General features: G+C 39.8%; 1 protein-coding gene across 1 annotated transcript; it reads left to right on the forward strand.

Moving 5' to 3' along the window:
• The first annotated feature begins 16157 nt into the window (after nt 1–16157).
• LOC147417417 (uncharacterized) lies at nt 16158–16547 on the forward strand. Its single transcript, XM_086507418.1, has one exon. It carries the CDS (start codon nt 16158–16160, stop codon nt 16545–16547), a length of 390 nt encoding a protein of 129 aa, XP_086363544.1.
• Nucleotides 16548–26380: the final 9833 nt, after the last annotated feature.

Genomic DNA, 26380 nt, shown 5'->3' on the forward strand with positions numbered 1-26380 from the left:
CACTGGTATTTAGGTTGCTCAATTTCCTCCGACGTCATGAAAAAATTGTTGTTATAACAATCCCTAAAGAGATGGACCGGTGATTTTTCTAATCCCTTTTCCTTAATCTTAAAAGTATACACTATCTTCAAGGGTGTTAATTGTCCTAGTTTGGCATGGGTTGTCAAGATCAAGTATGTGACATTGTTGGCTTCCCAACAATAGACTCCAAGCCTAGGGTTATTCGTGGGTATGCATTTCAAAGGTTTGATATCTATCAAGTCATATCCTTCTAATTTGAGTACATGAGGTCCTTCTTTCACAACCTTATTAGGAACTAGGGTATCCACCTCCAATCCCCATTTCTCTACTGAATCAGGATCCTCTATCTTGAGGTATTTCACTTCGTTTTGGTCCATATGGAAGTTGTCATGTTTGTTGGCTCTAACCTCTTCTTCAACTCGACGATATGGTCATCAATATTTACTACAAACTCCTCATTAGGCTCTAGGTAAATCTAGGATTCATACTTGTTGGTTTTGAAGAAGGTCAAGATATGCTTGAACTTAAGAGAGGTCCCACTGCCTAATTGAGTTGAAAAGGAAGACATCTTGGAGCTTGAGTTAAAATAAGTGTCAGACACTTCTTCTGCAATATTTTCTAATGGTTTCCCTTGGTTTACACTCTCTTCTATGGAGGCTTTACTCCTATTCTCTCCGAAGGTACCCAAGTTTCCCAAAAGTCTACCAGATGTTAAGTTCATATATGGACTCACACAAATTAATTAGACATATACTTCAAACTTGGAAAGTTATCCTTCGCTTCAGATACAATGCTTCCACTCCTTGTCTTCACGTTTCTAGCAAAGTCATAATCACACCAGGACTTCAAGCCGTATGTGATTCCACCATTGTCAATCTGAAGTCACAAAATATCTTAAAATCCCTTTCTGCAAGCACTAGGCACACCCAATTTTCCCTAGCTATGAAAATTGACTTTGGCTATGTGAGAGAATAATTTCAATTTTTATCACACAGATGGAGTCCCCACAGCTTGATAAATACTTCCTTGGCGTGAAAATGACAAAATTGTTTTTCTGGTGAGAGATTTATTTTCGGTGCAACCAAGATAAATCTTCACTTTTTTAGCTTGTTTTTGCCCAATGTGACTTGAGTTGGTTTCTAATTGTGTTTTCAAGCTTGTACAATGAGTTTCACAAAGTTTGGACAATTTACCATTGTTTTGTCACCCTTTTTTATCCTGTAGTCTGATTTTCCACTTTTCTTGTTGTTTTTACCCTTGCACAACTCTAAATTTGATGAAACTTTCTTAGGAGCTGTATTATGATCCAAATTAACCCTGTGAGTTGAAATTTTGCAAAATATCTTATCTGGAGAGATTTCTATCTTCGGCGCACCTTTTTTACTTTTTACTTCACAGATTGATTTTCCCTCAAGTTTTAGGATTTATCTACAACCTGGTTTCAAGGTTAGCTGGATTTGACTTTTCCTTGTTAATTTTCTCTAAAGTATGGGGTTTTTCCAATTTTGGACTTGAACAAGTGTTTTAGTGATTGAGTTGTTTCCAAAATCAAAGGGAGTAGTCTAATCAAGTTGGTCTACCACCTTGCAAGTCTAGTTTTCCAATATCAATCTCAAAAACCCCATGTCCATCTTTGGCGTGCCTAAGATAGACCTAAACAATTTTTGTGTTTTTTTGAGTGCACCTCAAATTAGATGCAATCTTGATGGTTTTCTACTGACCCTACTCCTACTGATCATGAAAAAATAGTATACAAAGTGAAAACTTCAACCTTCAGCCTAAAATCCCTACTCTTTAGTTAGGTGATGCCCTTATCGACCACTAGCTCATCTCAAGGACCCTCTACCTAGTCTCTTCTACTAGCTAAATCTCTCGAGGTTTTTACCGAGTATACCTACCCTCAAGCACCTCTTAGTCATGATAAAGTCAAAAAATATGTTACTCTAGCCGAAACTAAAGGAAGTAATGGAAATTTCAAGTGAATGCTTCGGGTTTTTCTCTAGTCTAGGTTGTCTTGTCCCCAGCAACATTTGCAAAGTGAGAAACACAAACATATAAATTGTCAATATATGGGACGTAGCTGACTAGTGCATGGAGGCTACAAGAGATAGTTAATCTCTTGAAAAACCCAAGTCTAAGTGGTTTCTACCTAGCTCGGTCTCAAATGTGTGTCAGACATCAAAAGCTACTTTCCTTACTGCAACCAAAAAAAATTGTGTAGTTGTGAGACTCCGAATGCAACAAAACTTAATGCCCAACATGAGCAGAGTATCCTTAACACTCTCATGTACTCAAATGTCATTTTTGACACAAAAAAAAACACACATATTTAGGTAAAAAGCCTATTTTAGGTCAACCAGTTTTGGCGTCCGGAGCACTCTATGGCTTCCTCTAGACGTGCTCTATCTATTCCTAAGGTCAACAACCAGTTTTGGTGTGTGTATTGTGCATAGGGAGCGAAAAAAATTTGTAGATGGACACAACTAAAATCACACGTTTATTGCAAGAGACTTATGTTAAATGAAAGAGCTTCCACCTGGAAATATGTTGGTATGCTCGAAATAGCAATGCAACACCGTACGAGAGAGATACAAAGAGTTGAAGAAATAGTATACTCATAGTAAGCTTCTACAGCGTACACTCACTTCATTATCCAAAAACTTAGGTCAATTGTTACAAAAACTAGCTTTTATATCTTAGCCAAGGCACAAAGAATGGATTCCCAGCTATTTGGGCTCACTAACAAGTCTTAAGATTTGCATTAAGTTACAAACTTGGAAGCCCTTGGCCCCTTTGGACTCATTGTTAATCAATAATATTACAACGGCTTTGGAATTTGTGGGATTTTTCATTAATACAATGGGGTTTATACAATCAATTGGGATAAAAAATGAGAGTGGTGTCCCTTTGATGCTCTTTTTTTTGGCTTTGTTAGCTGAGCAGCTAACAACTTATTAATTTTTGCTTTTTTTTTTGGTATGATATCCGCTGCTTATTCATTCTTGGGGCGACATTTTTCCATTTGATCTTGTAGAGTGGGAAATGATTGATTCCTTCACAAGGATCTTTGAAGCCATCTGCATGGGACTTGGAAAATTATTCTATGATGGTTATCCATCTTCTAAGCTTGCCTCATGGGACATGTTCTTTTATAGCCATACTTACGTCATGCTTAGGCAAAACGGGTATGGTATTCTATCTCCCATTTACTCACCAAGCTTGTAGAGTTTGGATTGCCTACACCAGACAATGCATTGATAGCAAAAACCAAAAGGAGAATTGAGGTGGATGTGCATGCAGTCAATCATGAATTGCACCTATGGGTCCCGCAAAGCAATGGTAACATGGTTTATGTCTCTTCATGTGTTTGTGTATATCTTTTAATTGTAGAATGTCCAAAGGACACCAAACAATTGGATTTGCAAAGGGGATAGGGCTGAAAGCAAAGGATGGTGGTACAAAAAAGGGCCAATTTTTTTTCCACCTGTTTGGTCCTTTGGAGGGAAAGTTTTAAGGCCCAAAAGTTTTGGAATTTTTATTTTTAGCTATAATTGTATCTCAAAAATACAAGTTGTGCAGTTTCACAATGGGCCAGCCCGTGTGAGAGTAGTGGTGTAATTAGTAAATTTAGTGGTCTGAACTGCGTCCATTTGAATTGAGTGCTTACTGCTAGCGCTTGGGCTCTCTCTCTCCCCCCTCAGACTCATAGCAGAGCTGCTCTCTCTCTCTCTCAGCATTGTAGCAGAGCTGCTATCGTGTGAGTTCTCCCACCATGAGGACCCCAAAGGCCAAGGGAGCTGCTGCCAGCAGAGCGTCACCTTCAACATGCAAACAGAAAGGGAAGGCCAAGGAGGGAATGCCCACCCATGGGAGAAGCAACAACAAAGGTTCTTCCACCCCCGCCTCTCAACAAATAGAGCTGGAGAACAAAAGCAATCCCAACACAAAGGGCTAGTGCAAAACAGTTCAAGGCTTCTGAAATCGACTCCGAACGGACCTCACACCGTGTCGATGAGGATGAATCAAAATTTGCCAACAAGTCAAGACGTGGTAAGCTATTCATTGGAATCGGGCTTGTGTTAATTAGATGGTGTAAAATTTTGAATTTAAATGTTCAGTGTAAAATTTGATACCTTGGAGCATCGCATTTGTAATCCATATGCATATGAGAGAAAAAATTAGAAAATTGACTTGGACCATGCTAATTATCCAGCTTGCTCTATAGTATTAAGTGTATTTTTCTAGGTTATTCTAGAAAAGTGGTTGTGGATAGAAAGGTTTAGTTGAGACAATGTACATAATTCTATAGTTTCCTTGCTTTATGTTAGAGCTTTGTATATGGGTGAAAGCATAGAATGGTGGCTCAAATAGCTGTGTCCATGGACACCTACTATCAAAAACTTTGGCCTACAATTAGACATGAGCTCACATAAAATTTCTATCATGATATATGTCAATGGATAGCTCTTAATGAATAAAATGTATAAGTGCAATCACTTATAAACTTTATTTAGTTTGTATTCTTTTTTCCACAAGATTGTTTTTGTGATATGCTATATAATAGCTTAAATATCATTCCACCTATTCATGCTTTCAGTACCCATATCATATGCTAAGGATTAAAACTGAAGTTATTGTAGACTATTGTTGAAGTTTCATGGAAATAGAGTATGGATAAATCATATTGTAAACACATTAGTTATTAGTTATTAAATGTACAGTAACAAATGTGGTACTTTGGATTTGTTTCACAATAATTTCTGATTTGTTTGACATTTTAGGTAAGAATAAAATGGAGCAGTACCCTCAACAAACCAGGTTCTGTTATACAGCAGAGGACTTGCATGAGGAATATGGCCTTAGTCTAGAAGGCAAACTCCCCAAGGACCTGACTGATGAGGACTTGCCATCCGAGCAGTGGTTATCTATTTTCAAGTACAACTTCCAAAAGAAAAGAAAAATTTATTTAAATCATTTGCAGCCACATCTGGTGGATGGCTGTAGATTTCTATTCTCCAAAGTTTATCAGGGACCCCCTTCATACGGTGAACTGACCACCAAATTTGCTAAGGATTATGCGTTCGAGAAATGTGATGCAGCGAGAAAATACCCAACAGGGCATAGAATAGCATGGGCCCGGTTTGGGAAAGGAGTGTTGCAGATGATATCATTTAGGACTCGCGGTCTTGATCGTAAAGTTGAGACATGGAGGAAGCAAAACGCTTCCTCCCCTGGAACTGTCCCGCAGTCAGTTAAGAAGGCCCGCATGATTCAAAGTGGCAGCAAGATCTGCATAGAACCAGAGCAAGGTGTCAGAGGGGCAGTGACTGACTACCTACCTGAATTAGAGGCATTGCTCCAAAGACTCCAAAAGTAGATGTCACATCCAGAGTCATCAAAACTAACATACCTGAAGGCCTCTATTCAAGCAAACAAGGACCAGTTAATACTGGTATATGAGGGTAAAGAGGGCGTGGAGAAAAGTTTGATGGAGGATATTGATACCCTGGAGGCGCGCATTGATGTGCTACGGCAACAAATACCTATCCCTGATGAAGAAATCAGAGAGGTGGAGGCTGAGCTGGGAGCAAGTCGGCGCTTGTTACGATGGAATGGGGTTTCTGAAAATATCAAGAAGTTCCAAGCTGAGGTTGAACAGCAGGAGGTATTGTGTTTCTGGTTTATAGCATTGTGTACGACTGTTGAAAGTTTTTAATCTGCACAAGATTTGGTGATTTGGCATGTTTCACTTCTTGATTGGTTTATTTGTTGACATTTTTATGGGTTTTAGTACTATCTTGGATTGGTTTGGTACTCTCTCTAACTGTTTTGGTACTTTTATTTAACACTAAGGGCAGTGATGAAACTTTCCTTAGTACTTTATGTTGCTGCTTCATTTCATTTGGTACTCATTTGAACTACTTGGTACTATGTTGGTACTTCCTTGTTTCTAATTTTTGAGTCTTACACTGTACTATTTGTTTTGTTTTGGATTCTATAATGGCACAATCCATGGTACTTTTGATGCTCTTCTGATCATTTGGTCTTTTCCAATTCTATTTTGGGACTGCTATGGTACATGCTGCTTAGTGCTTTGGTATCTTCTTTAAATGTCTTGGTACTTTCCAGTTTTTTTTAAAAAGTGGTTTGCTTATTTTTGGGACTGCTATGGTACATGCTGCTTAGTGCTTTGGTATCTTCTTTAAATGTCTTGGTACTTTCCAGTTTTTTTTTAAAAGTGGTTTGCTTATTTTTGGACTGTTTTGGTACTTTTTAAACTGATTTGGGTATTTAATCGAACACTAACTTCTATGTTCGTATTTCTCTTGTAACCTTTTGGTGCTTAGTTATTTTAATTGGTTCTCTCTTCGATCATTCTGGTATTGGCTTGAGAATTTTTGGTACTCATATAGTTTACAGATATTGTCTTAGGTGCTATGTGGCACAATCTTTGGTACTCTGGGTGCTTTTCTGTTCATTGGGTACTCTTATTACTTATTTTGGAACTTTCTAGTTATAGTCTTATACTGTAATGTTGAGTTTGACTTGGGTACTTTTGGTGCTTGATACTGCTTTGGTACTCTTGAAACATTTGGTACTTCAACCTATTTTGGTACTTCCCTTGTAACCTTTTGTGCTTCTTTATTTTATGGTTCTCTCTTTGACCATTTTGGTACTACCTTGAGAATTTTTGGTACTCATATAGTCTACAGATTTGCCTTGGGTGCTATGTGGCACAATCTTTGGTACTCTAGGTGCTTATCTGTTCATTGGGTAGTCTGATTACTTATTTTGGTACTTTCTAGTTACAATCTTATACTGTAATGGTGAATATGACTTGGGTACTTTTGGTGCTTGATACTGATTTGGTACTGTTGAAACATTTGGTACTTCAACCTATTTTGGTACTTTCCTTGTAACCTTTTGTGCTTATTTATTTTATTTGGTTCTCTCTTTGACCATTTTGGCACTGCCTTGAGAATTTTGGTACTCATATAGTTTACAGATTTTCCTTGAGTGCTATGTGACACAATCCTTGGTACTCTGGGTATTTATCTGCTCTTTGGGTAGTCTGATTACTTATTTTGGTACTTTCTAGTTACTGTCTTATACTATAATGTTGAGTATGACTTGGGTACTTTTGGTGCTTGAAACTGCTCTGGTACTATTGAAACTTTTGGTACTTTAGGTACTTTTGGTACTTCTGGTATTTCTAGTACCTTGATACTACATTGGTATTTTCTTCTAATAATTTTTTCTTTGCTAATTGTTTGATTTGGTACTGTCTTGGTTCTATTTTGTAACTGCTGCAATAATATTTTGGTACTGCATGTGTTATTCCTTGCTAGCAGCCAATTTTGGTACTGTTTTGGTGCCTGTTGGGTACTATTTTGTTCTATTTTGGTACTCTTTCAATAATTTTTTGCTATTGCATGTGTTCTTCCATGCATCTTGGTTGTTTTGATAAGTAAATTACGAGAGCATTCTGTTTTGCAGAGAGAGTATGCCAGGTTCTACAACGAGTCTCTGGAAACCCAAGACCAATACAAATTTGTAAGCAAGCTCTCTCCTGATGTGAAGAGAGGGATGGCTCACACTTTGACTCCAAGGCCTCATGTTGTGGACCCTGAAAACACAATACATGTGTTTGGTTCTTGTGTTGCCTGTGGGGAGGCTTTGGAGGCTTCTTACGTGATTGGTACCTTCATGCTTCCCTGCAGGCATCAGTACCATCCACTGTGTTTTGCAGGTGTATTGAGAATGGAAGATATGTGTGTGAAGGCACTTTGCAACACTGCAATCCCTTCGGAGGCAAAGGCTTAGATTTCAGGGAGGTCATTATTGAAGAGTAAGTGGGGTGTTGTGTGTTGGACACTACATGCTTATAATATCAATTGAATTTATGATCTAATCTTCTCTTTCATCTTTGTGTATATGTAGGGAGAGGATCTTTCAGTGCGGACACCCATGACAACACCAACACCCCTGTGGATCGGAAGGATCTTCGTGGATACGGCAAGTCAGATGCCAATCACATGTTCCAAGAAGATCCTTATAAGTCAGTGCATGAAGTACTGCATGACATTGGTGCCAACACGATGGAAGGCAAAAAGGGTGAGCCTGCTCTAGACTCCAGTTTGGATGAAGATAACACTAAATCCGAAGTGCAAGAAAGCCAGCAAGGCCCTAATGCTAGCACAGTGGAAGGGAAAGGGCCTGAGGCTGGTGTGGGCTCTGGTATGGCAAAATCTAAACTAAAAATTGAAGTGCAAGAGAAGGATAAACAGGAAAGCAAACCGATTAAGGAATTTGATGACATAGAGATAGAGCTAGGCAAGAAGAACAACGCAAAAATTCAGGCTGATGAGGAGGTGGCAGTGGAAGCTCCCTCGGCGGGGTCGAGTGTTTGGATGCAACTCCAAAGTATGTAGAGGAGAAGGCTGGTAGAAAGACAAGGTAGCAGGCAAAGAGTGAGATGGAACTTGCTGACAGTGCGAAGGAGGCGGAACCTGCCGAGGGTGTGAAGGAGGCTGCAAAAGAGTATGGCACGGAGGAGGCAGCTTATTTTGCGGAGGAGACGAAAGCCATGGAGGAGGCTGAAGGTGCAGGGCAGGCGACAACCTTAGAAACAGGTTATAGCATTGATTGTGCCACACTCTCCGAACTCTTCCTTATGAAATGTAAAAAGCGCCCCAAAGGTCGTGGTCTCAAGCCACGAACCTCCAAGAATTAGCTATTTAATAGCATTTTGTACTTGCTTTTGGCTTATCATGAAATACGATCCCATTTTGCGTTTGTCAATGTTTGGTGTCATGTCAGTCAGATATTAATGTGTCCGTTCCTTGTTATGTCATGCTGTCAACAATTGGTAACCTTTAATGGTGCTAAATGTCCACACTTTCTATTGCCAAAAGGATGGGTGTTCCTTTACTTATTTTGCTTCGTGGTACTTCAGTGAGGGACAGGTGGTGGCTGAATGAAAAGCGACTGGATACATCAATGCCGCTGGATATAAAGGAGAGCACTAAGCACCTTGTCATTATGGATGTGAATGGAGTTCTGTTGAAGGGTTGTCATGAAGAACCCAAAGATTTGTGGAAAATCCCATTTCCAAAGGGATGTAGGCCCCGATGCGTGCAGGTCTCCCGGAACAAATACTGCGTGGTCAGACTGATGCGGAGGATTTCATCCTTAGCCTGAGGAGGTGATGCTACGTGATGCTTTGGTCCTGCAGCCAAAGACACAATCTGATGACCATAATGCATGCTTGCTTTCCTAAGTTGTAAGATGCAAAGTCTCTTTTTAGGTATGAATCCCTTAACTTCCAAACTGGTTTGGCTGATTTTGGTACTGTATCTACCTTTGCTCTACTGATTTGTAGATATTCTGGTACTATTGGTTCTTTTTGTACTATTTGGTACTATCATGTATAGGATTTGGTACTGTTTGTACAAATTGATACTGTCCACACAATTTTGGTAATGTTAGCACAATCTGGTACTGTTTGCACAATTGGGTACTATTTGTTTCTTTTGGTTCATTTTGGTTATTTTTATTCATTTTGGTCCTTTGGTACATTTGGTACTTTTGGTTCTGTTTGCACAACTTGATACTGTCCATACAACCTAGTACTATTTGCACGGCTTACTTTGGTACTTTGGTACTTTGGTACTGTTATGTACAGAACTTGCTGTTTTTCTTTTTTTGGTGATTTAAGTCCTTTGGTACTTTGGTACTGTTATATACAGAACTTGCTGTTTTTCGAGGGTTTCCAATTCACGAGCAAAAAAAACCGAGCAAAGCCAATTTCTGAGCAAATATGAGCAACACCCTTGACAAAATGATGCAAGCGCAAGGTATACTGAAGAAATAATCATGTCATGCAAGATTCAACCACCCAGAATCTCAACGCAAAAGGTTCATACAACTAAAATCACCACAAAGCAGCAGAGGCTTCAAAATCTCAAACCTTCTTACATGTTGAGTCTGTAACAAGTCACAATATAAAGTGCTTAATTATGGATGCATCCAAAACACCAAAAAAGGTTAGAGCTAACAAAATTCCACCAACAAGTCTATGAGGCCACTCAGGTACCTACCAAGGCTTGAAACAACTCCAACTTTGTGAGTGTAACATGATGCCCAAACTCATGGGCAACAAAGTTCAAACCAAGGACGCAAAAGAATACAAAGAAGATGTGTTTATAAGAAACAAATGTAGCATGTTTGTTGTACCACATTTGGAAATTCTCACACGACGTGCAACGAGGGAATTTTGCAAGGGTGACAACATAAGTAACTTCTTTCTCCAATGACCCAATTGTACTCACATGGAACACATGTGATGTGATGGGGACGAGTATTACCTCCTGCAGCAATGTTGCATCCATGCTTCTTTCCTATGCAATTCTACCTTGAAAATCTCTTGCTAGCTTTGATCTCCATCTAACAAACTTACTGTCCCTGAACTTGGGGTGAACCACACTCGATACAGATCCATCGACTTTGACATTGTGGTTGCACTTTATGCTTGCATCAATGTCTTTAAGAACAAACCCATTGTGCTCTAACATTTCAACCTTGGATGGTTGCATGTTAGTGCCCTCTACCACTACCCAAGTTCTAGGAAACCATGGCATCCATATTCCGACTATGAGTATTACTACTATTGCAGAACCATACAAAATTCTCAACCAAACCTCTTGGATTGGATCTCTTAGCGGGATAGTTCTGCCTACCCCAAAAGCACGATGCAGGGATTCCATGTCTCACATTTGCTTCCATCTCATTTATGAACCTACCACAACGAAGATTTTCCTCCACAAGAACACCAAAGCATGTCATTTTCCTTTCAGATTCTGTATGCCTAATTGCCCACACTGTTTGGGGCACAAGTATGTTAGGTCACATATGCTGCAAAGTGCAAGCTTCATGCTAACCACTCCTAAATACACTAACCTCTCTTGGGATTGTAGTATAATCAAGCATGTGGTTGTCCTCCTTCAATATTTCCCTAGTTTCCACTAGTATTGGTCTAGATCATTGAACACTTTTCTCCCTCACGGGTTCTCTGTTCATTTCTAGACTTGGCATCTCATGCAATGAATAGTGGTCCATGTTTATAAGCTTCTTTCCCAAGCCACCTACTACCCGCTGGCTCATAAACTTTGCAGCCAAATCTACCACAACTGGTGAAGTGCATGTGTGAGTTCCTTTTAAGTACACATTGTACCTCGCACTTTGCAATGCAGGTAAAGCCATATCTGCACATGTCGCTTCATACAAACCTATCCTATACTTTTTAAAGTCTAATGGACATGTTCTTTTTTACTTGTAAGCCAAGTGGGTTTTCTTGCAAGCTGGCGACAATAGTCATTATTGAGGGAGCCATCTGGATGAGCAGCTAGCTTTCTTTAACTCTTTTTGGGCTCGCAAATTGCAACTTTAATGTACCTATTGTACATGCAGGTGCACCCACAAAGAGAGAGAGAGAGAGAGAGAGAGAGAGAGAGAGAGAGAGAGAGAGAGAGAGAGAGAGAGAGAGAGAGAGAGAGAGAGAGAGAGAGAGAGATGAATGTGTGTGTGTTTTTGTCTTCTTTGGGAGAGTGAGACATTGGGAGAGACTTGCTGAATCTTAAACGCGATCATGGCTTGTACAAGCTCTCTTACTTTCTCGCTGGATTTTTCTACGAATGATGTAGATAAGTCATCCAACAATACTATTACTTTTTTTCTTACAGGGCACATGGATATCTCTATATCGACATGCACATTGTTTTTTCCCATAACAAAGGAAGGAGATTCTAAAGCCCAACTTGCATGGTTTACCTTGTTATTTAATCTTCCACAATATTCTGACTAGCATGAACCGGTGCTTTCTCGATGTTAGGGATGGCCGAGGTAGCTTCGAGGAGGACCGGGATTCCTCACATGATCACCATGGGAATGATGAGAGATGGAGTTTCCCCTAATTTCCTAGATTTTCTTTTGGAGCCAATCAGCCATAGCGTCAGTAAGAAAAGAATGAACTAAAGTTAAAACTACTAATTAATGGAGCCCAAACTGACGTCGTTTTGTAACAGCCCCGAAACTGACATCGTTTTTGACAGCGTTTCTAGCAAGCCCATTTCCATCGGGTGCAGAAGAGAATGGCCGTGACAAGGGTGGAAGCAGTTCAGGCTTGAGCTACGCACGACAGAATAATGGAGCTTAGGCTTGAGCTATGCCTGCAGAGCAGGGTCAATGCTGCTTTTCACCAGCGTCATCATCATGCACATCACCAACAAAGGAGATGGGATCAAAAGGAGAGTATGCCTCACGCGTTCTGGAGCTGAGGGTCAAATACAGGCCGGAGCTGCGAGTTTTTGACTGCAGAGTCTAAGAGATCACACATAGTTATTTTCGCTGCCAAGTTATCCTGTACTTTAGATGCAGCGTGGGCTGTGTCCATATTAGCTCATGATGATGGGCCTAGCCCCACCCCCACTCCACTTTGTCTCTACCCTGTGAAACCTATTGAAACCAGTCCATGCCAGCGCGGACTGGTTCTAGCAGGTTCCAGCAGAAGAGAATGATCATGATGAGGGTGCAGGAAGAAATTTAGGCTTGAGCTACGCACGACAGAAAATTGGAGATTAGGTTTGACCTATGCCTGCACAGCAGGGTCAATGGTGCTTTTCACCAGTGTCATCATCACGCGCATCACCAAGAAAGGAGCTGGGATACAAAAGGAGAGTATACCTCACGTGTTCCGGAGCCGAGGGTCGAAAACAGGCCGGAGATGCGAGTTTTTTCCTGTAGAGTCTGAGAGATCACACATAGTTATTTTTGCTGCCAAGTTACCTGTACTGCAGACGCAGCGTCGCCTAGCCCACCCCAGTCCACTTTGTCTCTACCTTGTGAAACCTGTTGAAACCAGTCCGCGCCAGCGCGGACTGGTTCTAGCAGGTTTCAGCATGCTATACAAATTCCAATACTATGACTCGCTCCTCATTTCATTATCTAGAATCTTGGCAGATCCCCTCTTGATCTTCCCCATGGTTGATGCGAACGATGACTAAAATCAGCTATGCGCGAGCAGGACATGAACTCGAAACTTCACCAGCCAACCTAGCGAACCATATCTCTGCGCTAATCATCCTAGCACCACGACAATGCTGCCTACAATACAATGTCTTCAACATACAAATAAAACCCCCTCGCCTGATGCTTGCACACTCGCGCTGCTCAGCTGCACTCCTGGCCTCTCATGCAGTACTATCACCCTCGCCACCATCTGGCAGTAAACACATTTTTCCTTTTCAATCGGGAATGGGTATCTTTTCAGATTCACGTTACAAAAAATGTTTGAGACACCTACTTAGCTCATCTGCACACTATTCAAAGCAAAAATATTATTTTTTTAGATTTTAAAATTAGCTCCAGCAAGCTATACAAAGCCAGATAACCACCACATATGTCCTTGGTGAAAGTAGTCCAAACCATTCCGCGTCGGCGTGGACGGGTTCTAGCAAGGGGCAGCGCCACCGCCACCGCCGACGGATCCGGGCAGTACTATGGTAGATGAAAAAAAATAAAAAAAAATCGGCTCCTTGGTAAACTGGATCACTTTTGTATTAAAATGAATTAAGATGCTTTTGTTTTCATATAGTAGATAGTGTTGATATTGACATAAGAATGAACAAAGTGACAGTACTCGGATATGTGGATAAGAGGAAAGTTTTGAAAGCTATGAGGAGTAGAGGAAAAAGGGCAGAGTTCTTGCTAGAAGAATTTAACAGGTTTCACAATCATTCATCATATGATGCAGATGATGGGAGTACTTATAGCCCAACGAGCTACCATATCAACAATTACAACTATAGCAAACCTTCCTCATAGTTTGGTAGCCATATCCTCACGCATCATCCATTAAAACACACCTACAATTATGTGAAGCACGATTACAACCATTATCATTACTAATACGGCCGCTCGCATTCGGTGGCCTCTCTCTCTTTTTCTCTCTCCCTCTTTATCGCGTGCACATGGGATTCTCTCAATTTTGGAGTTTAGCCTTCATGTCACAAATTTTGACACGTGTAAAGGGATCCCCCTCCCGCCATATTATGTTAGTTTAGATAATAACCTCAATGATAAAGCCATGGCCCACTACAATTATGGTACCACATCAATCGAAGCCCCATCAATTACAATTATAATTACCTCTATGACAAAAATACATACACATAAATACTATGCCACTAATATGTTTAGACAAATTTCTGACTTCTCCAAATGTAATCCAGTTTCTCTCAAGTTTAATACATTCATCCATTATAAATACATTCATATAAATGCATTCACGTTATTTACCAAATGAAAGTGTATCTCTCACACACATAAAAATAAAATTCTGTAACAATGAGGGCATTTAATTATGTAGTCTAGCAACTAATCATGGTTCCTAGGGAAGGGCTTCCTTGATTGATGATCCTCTTTATAATGATCAAGTCAACTTAGTGTCTATTTCCACAAGTTTTGATGATTTTGATAATCATGTAGATCAGAGTGAGAGTACAAACACTGAGTTGGATTCAATGGATGAAGTTCCAAAGACGGCCAGTCAAAAAGCTACTTTGAAGCTTGTCCCTGTTCACATAGTGCCTGAGGTGACTTCGTGTGTGGATGAGGGGGATGATAGACACTTAAATGTGGACAAAGATGAGGACATCCTCAAGTCAACAAGGTCTTTAGCTACTTAGAGTGTCTAGGTGTGTCTTTATGCATACTTAATCCATACGCGTGTGCTCGTGGTCTCAAATCAGATGTTTTGGGTCTGAAGATAGCTTTTGCCAGATAGTGTTACATTAAAGAGAAAGGAGATTTTATTGTTTTAGTGCACAGATGTCAAAAGAAACCCCATTGATAGGTAATCAATAATAAGCAAATAAAGGTGCTAGCTACAAATAGAAGTGTTGTTCTCAGAGTTGGTTGAAAAGAGATAGAATCTTAGATAGATCTAGCAAGGTCCTTGTTAACTACATTGATTTTACTCAAGGGATTGATATCCCGCCTAGCTTCACCATGGAGATGTACTAAACCGAGATATTGCTAGTTTACTAGAGAAAATTAAGTCGTCTCTATCTATCACTTGAGAGTTGCATAAATTTGTACTTGTTTTTTATACTTCCATTGTTTTGTTGGATATCTTCTTCTTACATTTTATCTCATTCTATAATTCATTAACAGACATTGCTATCACCATTTTTAAGTGTCTGTACATTTCAAGTTGTGAGTGTGGCAGCCATGTTCTCTTAAAGTGTATGCCGTGTATTTCGTTTGGATGAAGTGCATTGCAAATATACCTATAGGCAAATGTAATCCACATGATGTCGGACCCACTATACAATGATTTCTTGAAAGATAGGCCTCGAAGGCGGCATCTGTTTATTGATGATGGGTGTGATTCAAGTTAAATTATGTGGAGCCATAAACAACGATGAGATGATTTGAGATGGTAGTCTGTTTTGCAATATCTTGTGCTCTATAGCTCTTGTGTACTAATGTTTGAAAATGCATTATCATGTGACTTAATATACATTGATTTTTGTGTAAGCCTCTTTTGGTATGTATTTTTGGTTTGCTATATCTCTTGAATTCTCTTCATCATACTCTATGACCACTTATCACAATGTTATCACACTTGTTTTGTCTCTTTTTCCTTATCACTTATGAAAATGTCTGTAATTCACAAATAACTTTATCAAGGGACTCGCTCATTTTTTTTGTTGCTCAAAAAAACACGCTCGCCATCTTGTAAGACTCTGTTTTTCAGGCTGTGGTGATTTAAGTCCTTTGGTACTTTGGTACTTTGGTAGTGATATGTATAGAACTTGCTGTTTTTCTTTTTTTGGTGATTTAAGTCCTTTGGTACTTTGGTATTGTTATGTATAGAACTTGCTGTTTTTCAGAATTTGGTGATTAAGTCCTTTGGTACTTTGGTACTTTGATGCTTTGGTATTGTTATGTACATAACTTGTTCTTGTTTTCAGACTTTGGTACTCTAAACTATATACCTGCTCTAACAACTTAGTTTACTTGACACATTTATTTTTGACCAGTCCCATTGTGAAAAATGGGCTTCCTCTATGATCATGAAGGATGTGGCAGGCCTTTTGGGGCAGTTCGGCGACAAGCCCATTTTCCTGAAGCTCCTGCGAACAGTTTGGCGCAAGCATCCTCAATTTAATGAAGTCAGCACGCTCCTTGTGGACGACACAAGATACAAATCATTGAAGAACGATTATGAGTCGTGCTGCTGCATTCAGACATATGAGCCAAACTATTACGATCCGATCAAGCCGAAATATCTCATGGATGTCATTCTGCCATGGATCACAAGATGGCTAGATGAGAAGTTTCCCACCGCTTATAGCCGACGCACACCCCTGTTTGATATAGAGGACGACATCTCCATGTATGTTGCTGACTATTTTGTATCTTTGGAAGGGTACTCGTATCGGTTTGACCCCCCTGATGTGTAAAAGATTCTGTAAAAGACTGGCATTTTTGTGTAATAAGAAATTATTGCTGGGCATGACCTTCGTCTGAAAAAGTTTTACACATGCACTTAATTTTTTTGCACATGATCTTTTTCTTGCCACTTCTTTGGTAATTTTTCTGTTGCTATTTGCATGTGAAGCCTGAATCGGCAGAAATGTCAAATAACCCACGAGCATTGATTACTCCTTCCCACTTTAATTTCTATCCCATTGATAACTAAACCCGGATTCTTGCACCTGCCTAAGATATTTTCAACCATATTAAAGTATCCTCCTATCAAACAAGGATTAGGCAGTCTGGCTATCAAATTTGGTACTACAAGATTCAGCTGAAAACAAATTAGCAAGTATACACTACTGATCACAAGTAAGATTCTATTCAAGAGAATTACAACTGTTGCTGCCAATGGCTAGACTTGTAGTTGGGGTTTACGTTGTATGGCTCTCCTCGTGGTCACTCCCTTCGTCATATGGCATACTGTTGTAGATATTTTCATATATCTCTGAGGATAGTTTAAAATGGTTATGCAAGCCCGATTTGACCTCCATGGGGAACCGTATGGCTCTAACAAAATGGGAGTAGATCATGACCGGTGGTTTCTCATTCAATAGGGTATAAGTATCAACTTTTCCCTCAACCAGGGCATAGTACAAACCCTCAACCAGAATTCCACCCTTTACGATCTTGTTATGCCAAAGGTCCTTCAGTACTCTTGGTGCCTGGTACATGGTTTTGGTGCACTTTAGAAGGTAGAAGTCCTCTTTCTCCTCGACTGCTTTCACTGCAAAGTTATCCCCAATGGACAGTACTTGGCTCAGCACCTTAGGGTCTCCTTCATAATAGGCATGGTTAAATCCACACTCACTTGGGAGGAAAGCAGATCATTGTAGTTCTCCTCATCATCCTCGTCCTCATCACTACCTACTTGTACAGACTCTGTCAATGGCCCAATGGAGAGATATTTCCATTCTTCAGTACGCTGTTTATTATTGCATCTCCTCCATTGCCCATGCACACAAGGATCACAAAAGCAAGACAACGTCCGAAAACGCACATCACATGGATTGTTTGTTGAGTAGCCATCAACACAATGGAATGAGCAAGACCCTGCAATTGGTTTGCAGTCCCATAGTGGAGAATGCAACACATCATTCGATGAAACCAACTAGAAGACCCTTCTTGTGCTCGCACCCCCACCTTCCCTCGCTCTGTTAAACCTCGCGTTAAGAAAATTGACCACATCAGCCGCACACTTCATGGGACAGCCATCGGGCTTTAGCTCCTCATGCGTCAAGGTTCTCTTGATAACAACGCCTGCACCATCATGCTCTCCTTTTCCATGTAACTGATAATACATGGCTACAAAATAGTATGGTCGTCGTGCCTTGAACTGTGAAGCGGCACCATCTGACCAAACCCAATGATAATGGAAACATCCTTGTTGTTTCATCCAACTGTCATGCAAGAGAAAACAATGTTGAACAAAGAGCGTGTCATGGAGCTTATCGTCTGATATGTAAAAATGCAGAGTCTTCTCAATGGCTCCTACTGAATTTCTGATATAGGAGATGTGCACTAGTATTGTGACCTGTGTTGACCACCAATGCATGGACTGAATCTCATTCTGCACTTTAAAGCTGTAATTCTCTGCAAAATCAACAACAGAAACCACGTCGCTTGGAAACTTTAGCAAGTAGTCTTTAAATTGTTGGGCTGCCACCTAAAAACAAAGTTGTGCTTTTGACAAAGCTTTTCAGATGATCTGAAAAAAGATGAATGAAAGTTGCACTTTTCATCCTTTCCACGACTAACTCCTTTCTCTTCTTCTCGTTTCCTTCAGCATTAACCTGTCCAATACCCACATCCTTAAATATCTTAACAATCACCTCCCTATTATCTGCTGCAATCTCGTCTGGCCGAATGACAACTTCCTTACACCACATCTAGGGCACTCTCCCAACAAGCATCTATGTGCATGATATTCATGATCCTTAGGGCGAGGGCACAATATGAAATCCAGCAAGATACTTATGTGCTGAAAAACTGTCTGGTTTGTAGAACACTCACCTACTTCACACTCGGTACCACAAATGGAGCATGTACATGGATGTTCCTTTGCGTGTTGCCCAAACTTGTTCTGACGCATTTGATTGAAAGCATACCTGAAGTATACCATCTGGATATTGTAAATACAGCAGAAAGTATAGCGCTCCTTTAATTTTCGGACAAAGAATGGCTTGAGTGTCTCAAAGGACCTAAGTGAAAACTCCACCGCAGGATGCGTGCTTTTGAATCTTCTATAGAGCTCCACCTATATACAAAATTTGATCCACATTAGAGCTCAAAATATTACTATAAAACAGCAAAGCACCAAAGTAGTTTACAGTACCAAAATTAACAATGTAAACCACCAACTCATTCTAAAATACCAAATTTGGCATTGTATTGCCAGATTTCAGGCTATAGTACCAAATTAAGTGCAGAAAAGCACCAAACAGGATTCATAGTACCAAAGTGGGTACATTTTTGTACATTGCATAGACGAGCTTGTATTCATAGGACCAAGCAGGGTCCATAGTACCAACTGAATCCATAGTACAAAACAGGGTCCCTACTACCAAATTCTGTACATTGCATGGTACCAGCCTGAATTCAGAGTACCAAACAGGATCCGTAGTACCAAGTTTCGTACATTGCATGGTACTAGCCTGAGTTCATAATACCAAGCAGGATCTCTAGTACCAAATTATGTACGTTGCATGGTACCAACCTGAATTCATAGTACCAAACCTAGTACCAAACAGGATCCCTAATACCAAATTCTGTACATTGCATGGTACCAGCCTGAATTCATAGTACCAAACATGATCCCCAGTACCAAATTCTCTATATTGCATGGTACTAGCCTAAATTCATAGTACCCAAAAGGATCATTAGTACCAAATACTGTACATTGCATAGTACTAGCTTGAATTCATAGTACCAAAAAGGATCCCTAGTACCAAATCCTGTACATTGCATAGTACTAGCTTGAATTCATAGTACCAAAAGGGATCCCTAGTACCAAATCCTGTACATAGCATAGTACTAGCTTGAATTTATAGTACCAAAAAGGATCCCTAGTACCAAATCCTGTACATTGCATAGTACCAGCTTGAATTCATAGTATCAAACAGTATCCCTAGTACCAAATTCTGTACATTGCATAGTACCAGCTTAAATTCACAGTATCAAACAGGATCCCTAGTGCCAAAGTGGGTACATGTATGTACCCTGCATAGTACCAATTTGGAAACCTAGTACTAATTTGGGTACTTTTTTGTATACTACAAATTAGCTACAAACTGGATCCATAGTTCCAAAATAACAACTTTCTAGTTACAAAAAAGTACCTAATTGGGATTGTGCATCTTTACTTTGGAGCATTTCTACCAAACAATGGTACTATGGAGCTGAGTATTCGTACAATGATTGTTGGCTAACAAGTTGTGATATTTTGAGTTAATCCAAGAGTAAAAAGGCGAGCAAGAATTATAGTGTGGGCAACACATATTACCTGAGAATCATCTAGAAGATGTATGAAATGTTTGAGGACACATTTTGCCTCGATTCTGTGCTTACAGATATCCTTTTTATTAGGAGAAACTCTTGTCTCGGATTTCCAGAAAGCAGCCACCAAATCTCTAGTTTCGATTGTGATACTTGTATGTAGAGGCAACTGTCTGTGACAAGCACTAAGTGGCAACACTTCATCCTCATCTTTCATTCGGGCCAATTGACTGCTTGTTGCCGCTATATTATGTCGATGAACACACAAGGCAACATCAATTTTGGACTGGTTCACAGTGGTTATGCTCTGATCACCATTGTTCAGTATCATCATCAAAGAGGTTCTCTTCACAAAAAGCTCAGTTGAAGAGTGGGGCACTTTCAGCTGAGTCAATGTGTTGCGAACGCCGAAAAGAAGATCCGAACTCCTCAACTTGGAAAATGGATGATGATGCATGAGCTGCTCTAGAATTTCTTGTTGTTCTAGTGTTGTTAGTCGTTGGGTTTGCCGGACGCCAACATCTAGCCATGGCTTTGCATATATTGTTCCTTGATCTGGTTGTAGCAAGTTCAACTCTCTTAGCAGGGTTGCGCTCCTTGTGTCATTGCTCATGCTTCTTTTGTGCCCAATAGTCTCGCAAAAATACTTGGTTGCTAACAAGTTCATGAATGCTCGTGGTTTCCATCATAGCACCCTCTGTAGATTCAGATACCCCTGACTCGAGATAGGTGAAGGAATCACGCTCAGTATCCATCGTCATCTCTAAAGATATGGTATTGGCCTGAGCTGCCATGGCTGTATGGTGGGAGAGGGAGAGGGAGAAAGAGAGAGAGAGAGAGAGAGAGAGAGAGAGAGAGAGAGAGAGAGAGAGAGAGAGACAAAGAGAGAGAGAGAGCCAGCCAGCCGAATCTCCTTCCCCACTTCTTGCACCCACGTCGTTTATCTGTTATAACCCGGTTCGGGAAAAAAGAATAAAGTAGAGTAAATTATAAAGCCTCCAAGAAATTGATTTTATTTTTTCTCCTTTTTGTTCAATTTTGCATCTTTTACTTGGGTCTGATTCTCCTTACCACACCCACCAAGCCAAGGTGGTGTCAAGGACAACCAATTTTGTACCACCATCCCTTGCTTTCAACCATAGTGCGATTAATGGCTTCCTTGCAATTGGATGGGAGACCAAGGTGATCAAACACCAACTAAATAACGTTGGTGGTCAACCACCAGGGAGATAACATTAAGTGCTCTGTAATTGGGAAGAAATTATCATTTAGATACACATATTGCAAAGCAAAGCCTCCCAATGGTCTTTCCCTACAGAAGGTGGAAGTTAACGATGGGGGAATGGGAGGCACTTGAATTTGATAATGATAAAACATTGACCTTCAAATATGCTCCATGATGATGCGATGCACGACATCCTTGTGAATAACTAATGGCATCCTTGTGAATAACGATTGGCATCTCAGTCATCTTTGCAAGTATCTCAATTTGAGATATACATTTCGCATGCAATATCTCTTTGTTGTCAATGACAAGGTTGTTTGGTAAAAGAAAAGAGCTTTATTGGTGAGGAAATTGTGTTTTGGTGATGTATTTCTATAAAAGCTTGTAGCTAATGCAAATTTTTCTTTTGCTCCTATGAATAAATATGGTGTTTTGAATCTCATTTCTGAGCATATTTGTTCATTTTGAAGTTGTTGGTTTTCATTTTATTTCCTTAATTTTGGTTTTTGATCAAAATGTTCAATGTCGTTGATTGAAAATGTCCATGCCTTTAGTCTTGGTGTCTTTTGATGTTTTTTTGTATGTTTTATTTAAAAACTATAATTTCAAGTTCATTTTAAGGATTTTTTTTTAAAAAAAAAGTGACTTTGGATAGATATTTTAATTTTATTTCTCACATTCACAAAACTCTAGCTCTAAGCTCTCTTGCCATCTTCCTCACAAACGAACCCATGGTAGCATCCTATGATGGACTCCTCGCACAACTAAAAAAGGTTCACCTTGCAGATCAGCCGCATGAGCTAATGAGTGTGTTTGAGGGCACAATGAACATGTAGGCCATTTTCAACCTACATGCAAATGCATTCACCGCGGAGGTAGGAGAGGCTTTCCGAGAGACTTTGTTCTTCGAAGTAAATTTCAAATTTGGCCAACTCTGCCTTGCCACTTGGATCCTTCATGCTCACATAGAAGCAAGCACTCGGAGTGTCTCTTATTGGCATTTTCCTTTGAGTATTACTTCTGAATTCCCTCAAGTACAAGTAAAACCAAAACCATGCCCCAAGCTATGAACCGGGTGCCTATACACCCATTCCCAAGTCTTTGAGTTCATCCTCATTGTCTATCTTGTGTCTTGTTTGGCGAACCCTTTGACAAATAGGCAAAAGCAAATGTATTTGTCAACCATGTAGAGGTGTTTGAGGAGATTCACTAGAAACCATGCCGTGTTGAATCTCTCAAACACAATGGCATATTTGCCTGTGTGCTACTCCTTGTAATAAAAAAAAAGGGGGGGGGCGAGAGCCCCCCCCATCATCTGTGTACGCGGACAAAGGAGAAGCTCGAACCCCCCCCCCCCCCCCCCCTCCCCTTATTTTTTTATAGATGCACGAGCGAAGCCTTACTCTCACTTCTCAATGGGCTCGAAGATGTTGATATGGGTAAAATAATTCATGATATTTCTAGTTAGGAGCTACTTGTGTCTAGAAATTTTTTTCTTGCCAAGACGCTCTGGGATGTTTTGAATGGATGGTGAGGCTTGAATCTTATAGGCATGCGGCAATATGCAAAGTGTTGATGCTTACTTGTGTTCCTTGCTTGAGTCTCCTTGACTTGCTACTATTGTCAAAGCCTTTTTGTGCAAGTATTATTTCTATTATGTATATGCATGGCTCAAAAGGAACGCTGAAAATTAGCATCTTAAAATAGCTTCACAAAGCCTAAAGATTGTGTAGACATTTCATAGGCTCCATGCTTGCAGGCACTACCAACATGCATTTTATAGGCTCTATGCCTACTAGGAATTGGAATTCAAATGTACATTTCTTTTCCTTGATACATCCGTTTATATGCTGCCATATGAACTTGTGTTAAAACTACATTCTCTACATGATGTTCTTGTGCATTATTCAGTTTGGAGATCTTTTGCTACTTATTTTTCAACTCTCTTGCCGTATAATTTTTTGATTCCAACTCCTAAGAGGTTTGTCTGGATATTTTTCATAGTCTCCATGTCTATGAAATTTCTACACAATTTGAATTCACATCCCCAGCGTGGAGCCTATGAAAAATGCGCTCTGGAAAAAAAGGGCAAGTCTAGAGGCCCCCCATTTTTTAGATGCACAAACAAAACAGGTGAGTAGGTTCATCCCATAAGATTCACTAAGTGTCAAATATGTGCCAAGAAGCTCTAGGCTAGTTTTAGTAGGTGACAAGCATGAAACTGATTGGTTGACATGTATGCCAAATGTGGTGTGCGTGAGCAGTTGGTCCCGTGGAATGCACTGATTTCTAGATATGCACCAAATTAATTTCAATAGGTGACAAGCAAGGGAATCTCTCCAAATGCAATCAATAAGTAGTTGTTTTGATTAAGGTTATCTTAGGGTTTCTCCATCCTAAAGTGAGGGTATGCTAGTTTTGTTGAGATTGTTGTCAGACCAATAAGTAGTTGTGTTTTGATTAAGGTTATCTTAGGATTTCTTATGGATGGGGATAGGGGTTGGTGAAATTAAGGCAGGACATGCTTGGTTTTGGTGTTGGATGTGATGGGGTTCTAATAGTAACTAAGACTCGGGTCTATTAAGGCTATCAGGGCTAACAAAGTGATAGGAGGGTGGTTGGCCGCACTCTAAAGGGAGGTAATTTCTTGACACACAATGATTTCAAGAGGAGATGCTGATATGGGCATAAGAACCCAGGGTGATATTGTCGGTTAGGGGCTGTTATAAAGAAACATAATTCTTGGCAATGCCCTGGTCCACTTTTATGCCAAATGTGGTGTGGTTTATTTTAGAAAGCACAAGCAATGGTTGAGGAGGTTCCTCTCTGGTATGTCATCTCTAGACTTTTGTCACAATATGGTCAGGATGCTATGGGGTGTTGTTGATGGATGCAAAGAAAGGGTGTCTCTCTAGATGGAATGATCTATGGTTGGATCTTGAAGGATGTGGCACTACACAATATGATGATTTGTGTAAAAGAATTAAGAATAATATTGTTAGTCAGGTGTTGCTGTGAAAGAATGTTGTGCTTGGAAATGCCTTGATTGACATGTATATTAAGTGTGGTGAACTTCAAAAATCACAATAAGTGCTTAAGGAGCTTCATATTTGGAACACCATATCTTGGCATGCATTAAGTTACTGGGGGATATGTAGGTGAGGTCCAAATGCAATCACCTATGCTTGCATTTGAGCAGCATGTGGCAACTCAAGTTAAGGTGATGTGGGTTTCTTCTACCAATGCTAGGTACAGGTCCTTCAACCTCACATCTGGATGATCTTTTCAATTCAAATGGAGTTGTAAATGTGTTGCTTCAAGTTTATGGGAAGATACAAGTGATCTTTCTGGAGACTCTATTTCTTCAAATGTCATGCCTCCAAACATTGTACATGTTATATACCCCCCCCCCCTCCCAAAAAAAAAGAAAGAAAAAAACCCTCTCAACAGAACAACACACATGTATGCTTGTTGGAATTGTTTGGATCACAACCACTCTTCACTAGATTTGACAAGTATAGTCTACATATCTTACCCACATCTCTATGTGGTCTGCATAGCACAAAAAACACCAAAAAGATCACACAAATCAAAATCAAATTTTAATTTATGCAAAGAGTTTAGCGCTAACAAAAGTATCAAAAAAGGTCCAAACTCAAAAAGACTTGGGAAAAATGGTGAACAAGTTATATACTTTAAGGCTACATTTTGAGTTTGGTGGTGGGACATGGATTGCACTCCATATTCCCCAACACCCAAACTTCAAAAGATTTCAGCAAGAGACTCCCCTTATCTGCACTAATGCACAACAACAATCACAGTGGAAAAAAGAGTTCAAGCACGGATTACGATCCATGTCACCAATAGCTTAGAGTTGGGTCAAATCTTGCAAATAGTTAGAGCATAGCTTTGGGAGGCCACCCTTGAAATTTGGTTGAATTTGGACAACATTTAGCCTAAAATCCCAAAATTCTCCTAAACTCAAAATCCAAATGGTCATTTTGATAGAGACCAAGTAAAAGTAGTGCAAAACCCAAAAAGTATTGCCCAATCATTGTAGAAACATGCCAAGATTCCATCCCACAAATTTTGTATCATTCGGCTCTAGAACATGGACCGTGAACCATGCCCCCAGATGCCATTACGCCCCAGAATTTGATCTATAGGGCAATGAAGGTTTCAAATAAATCCACAAGTTTAGATGGAGTTCAAGAGAGTGTACTCCAAACATTAGATCAAGGAAAACTAACACCTACTAACCACAAGATTGCAACAAAGAGGGCCACAAAAATTAGTTTTGGTCAAAGTCAAGAATATATGGCCATGAGTTGGGAAACTAGGCTAACTTAGTAAAATATGATCTAAACTTGAAAAGATTTCATCAATGTGCTAGGATTATCTATTAGGATATACTCCCCAATTCTTAGCCCATTACATTACCAAACATGGATTGCGATCCAAGTATCCATCCCAGATCCTTAAGCTAGAATCTAGCCATCATGACCCACATGATAACTATAGCCCAACCCCTAAGTTTCAAGTCATATAAATACAAAAACCCTTGTGGAAATCCCAAGTTTCTCCAAGTCTACAAAAAAATGCAAAATTTTACTTGAGGTGCAAACTAAAGACCCAAACCCAAAAGGATTGCTATCATAGCATCCGTTGATCATGTTGAACCTAATAATACCACGAAAACCTAATCTGGCACCAAACATGGATCAAGATCCATGTACTTCTAGCTCAAAATTGTTTTGAACCAAGTCCTCCTAGTGCCTATAGTTATCTTAGACACACTAGTGAAGTTTGGTCAAATTTGGATCACATTTTCTTGATTTATATTATATTCATTTTTTAGTTTATGGTTAAGTTTGTGGTGAATCAAATTTTCAAACAACAAGTTTTTGACCAAATTCGTGGCATCAAAATGACAAATTTTGTTAGCAAGATACCTTATAAATGTGCACCAAAAGAATGGGGAGTTTCTTCATATGAAATTGTTTCCGTCTACCACCCTAGGGCAGGGACTTCTAGAGGCAC

The sequence above is a fragment of the Adiantum capillus-veneris genome, chromosome 30 (genome assembly GCF_014529385.1).
Source record: "Adiantum capillus-veneris isolate H3 chromosome 30, ASM1452938v2, whole genome shotgun sequence".
NCBI classification, from domain to species: domain Eukaryota; kingdom Viridiplantae; phylum Streptophyta; class Polypodiopsida; order Polypodiales; family Pteridaceae; genus Adiantum; species Adiantum capillus-veneris.

Coding starts and splice junctions, on each gene's coding strand:
- LOC147417417 (XM_086507418.1), top strand. CDS start 16,158: ATGAAGGATGTGGCAGGCCTTTTGGGGCAGTTCGGCGACAAGCCCATT.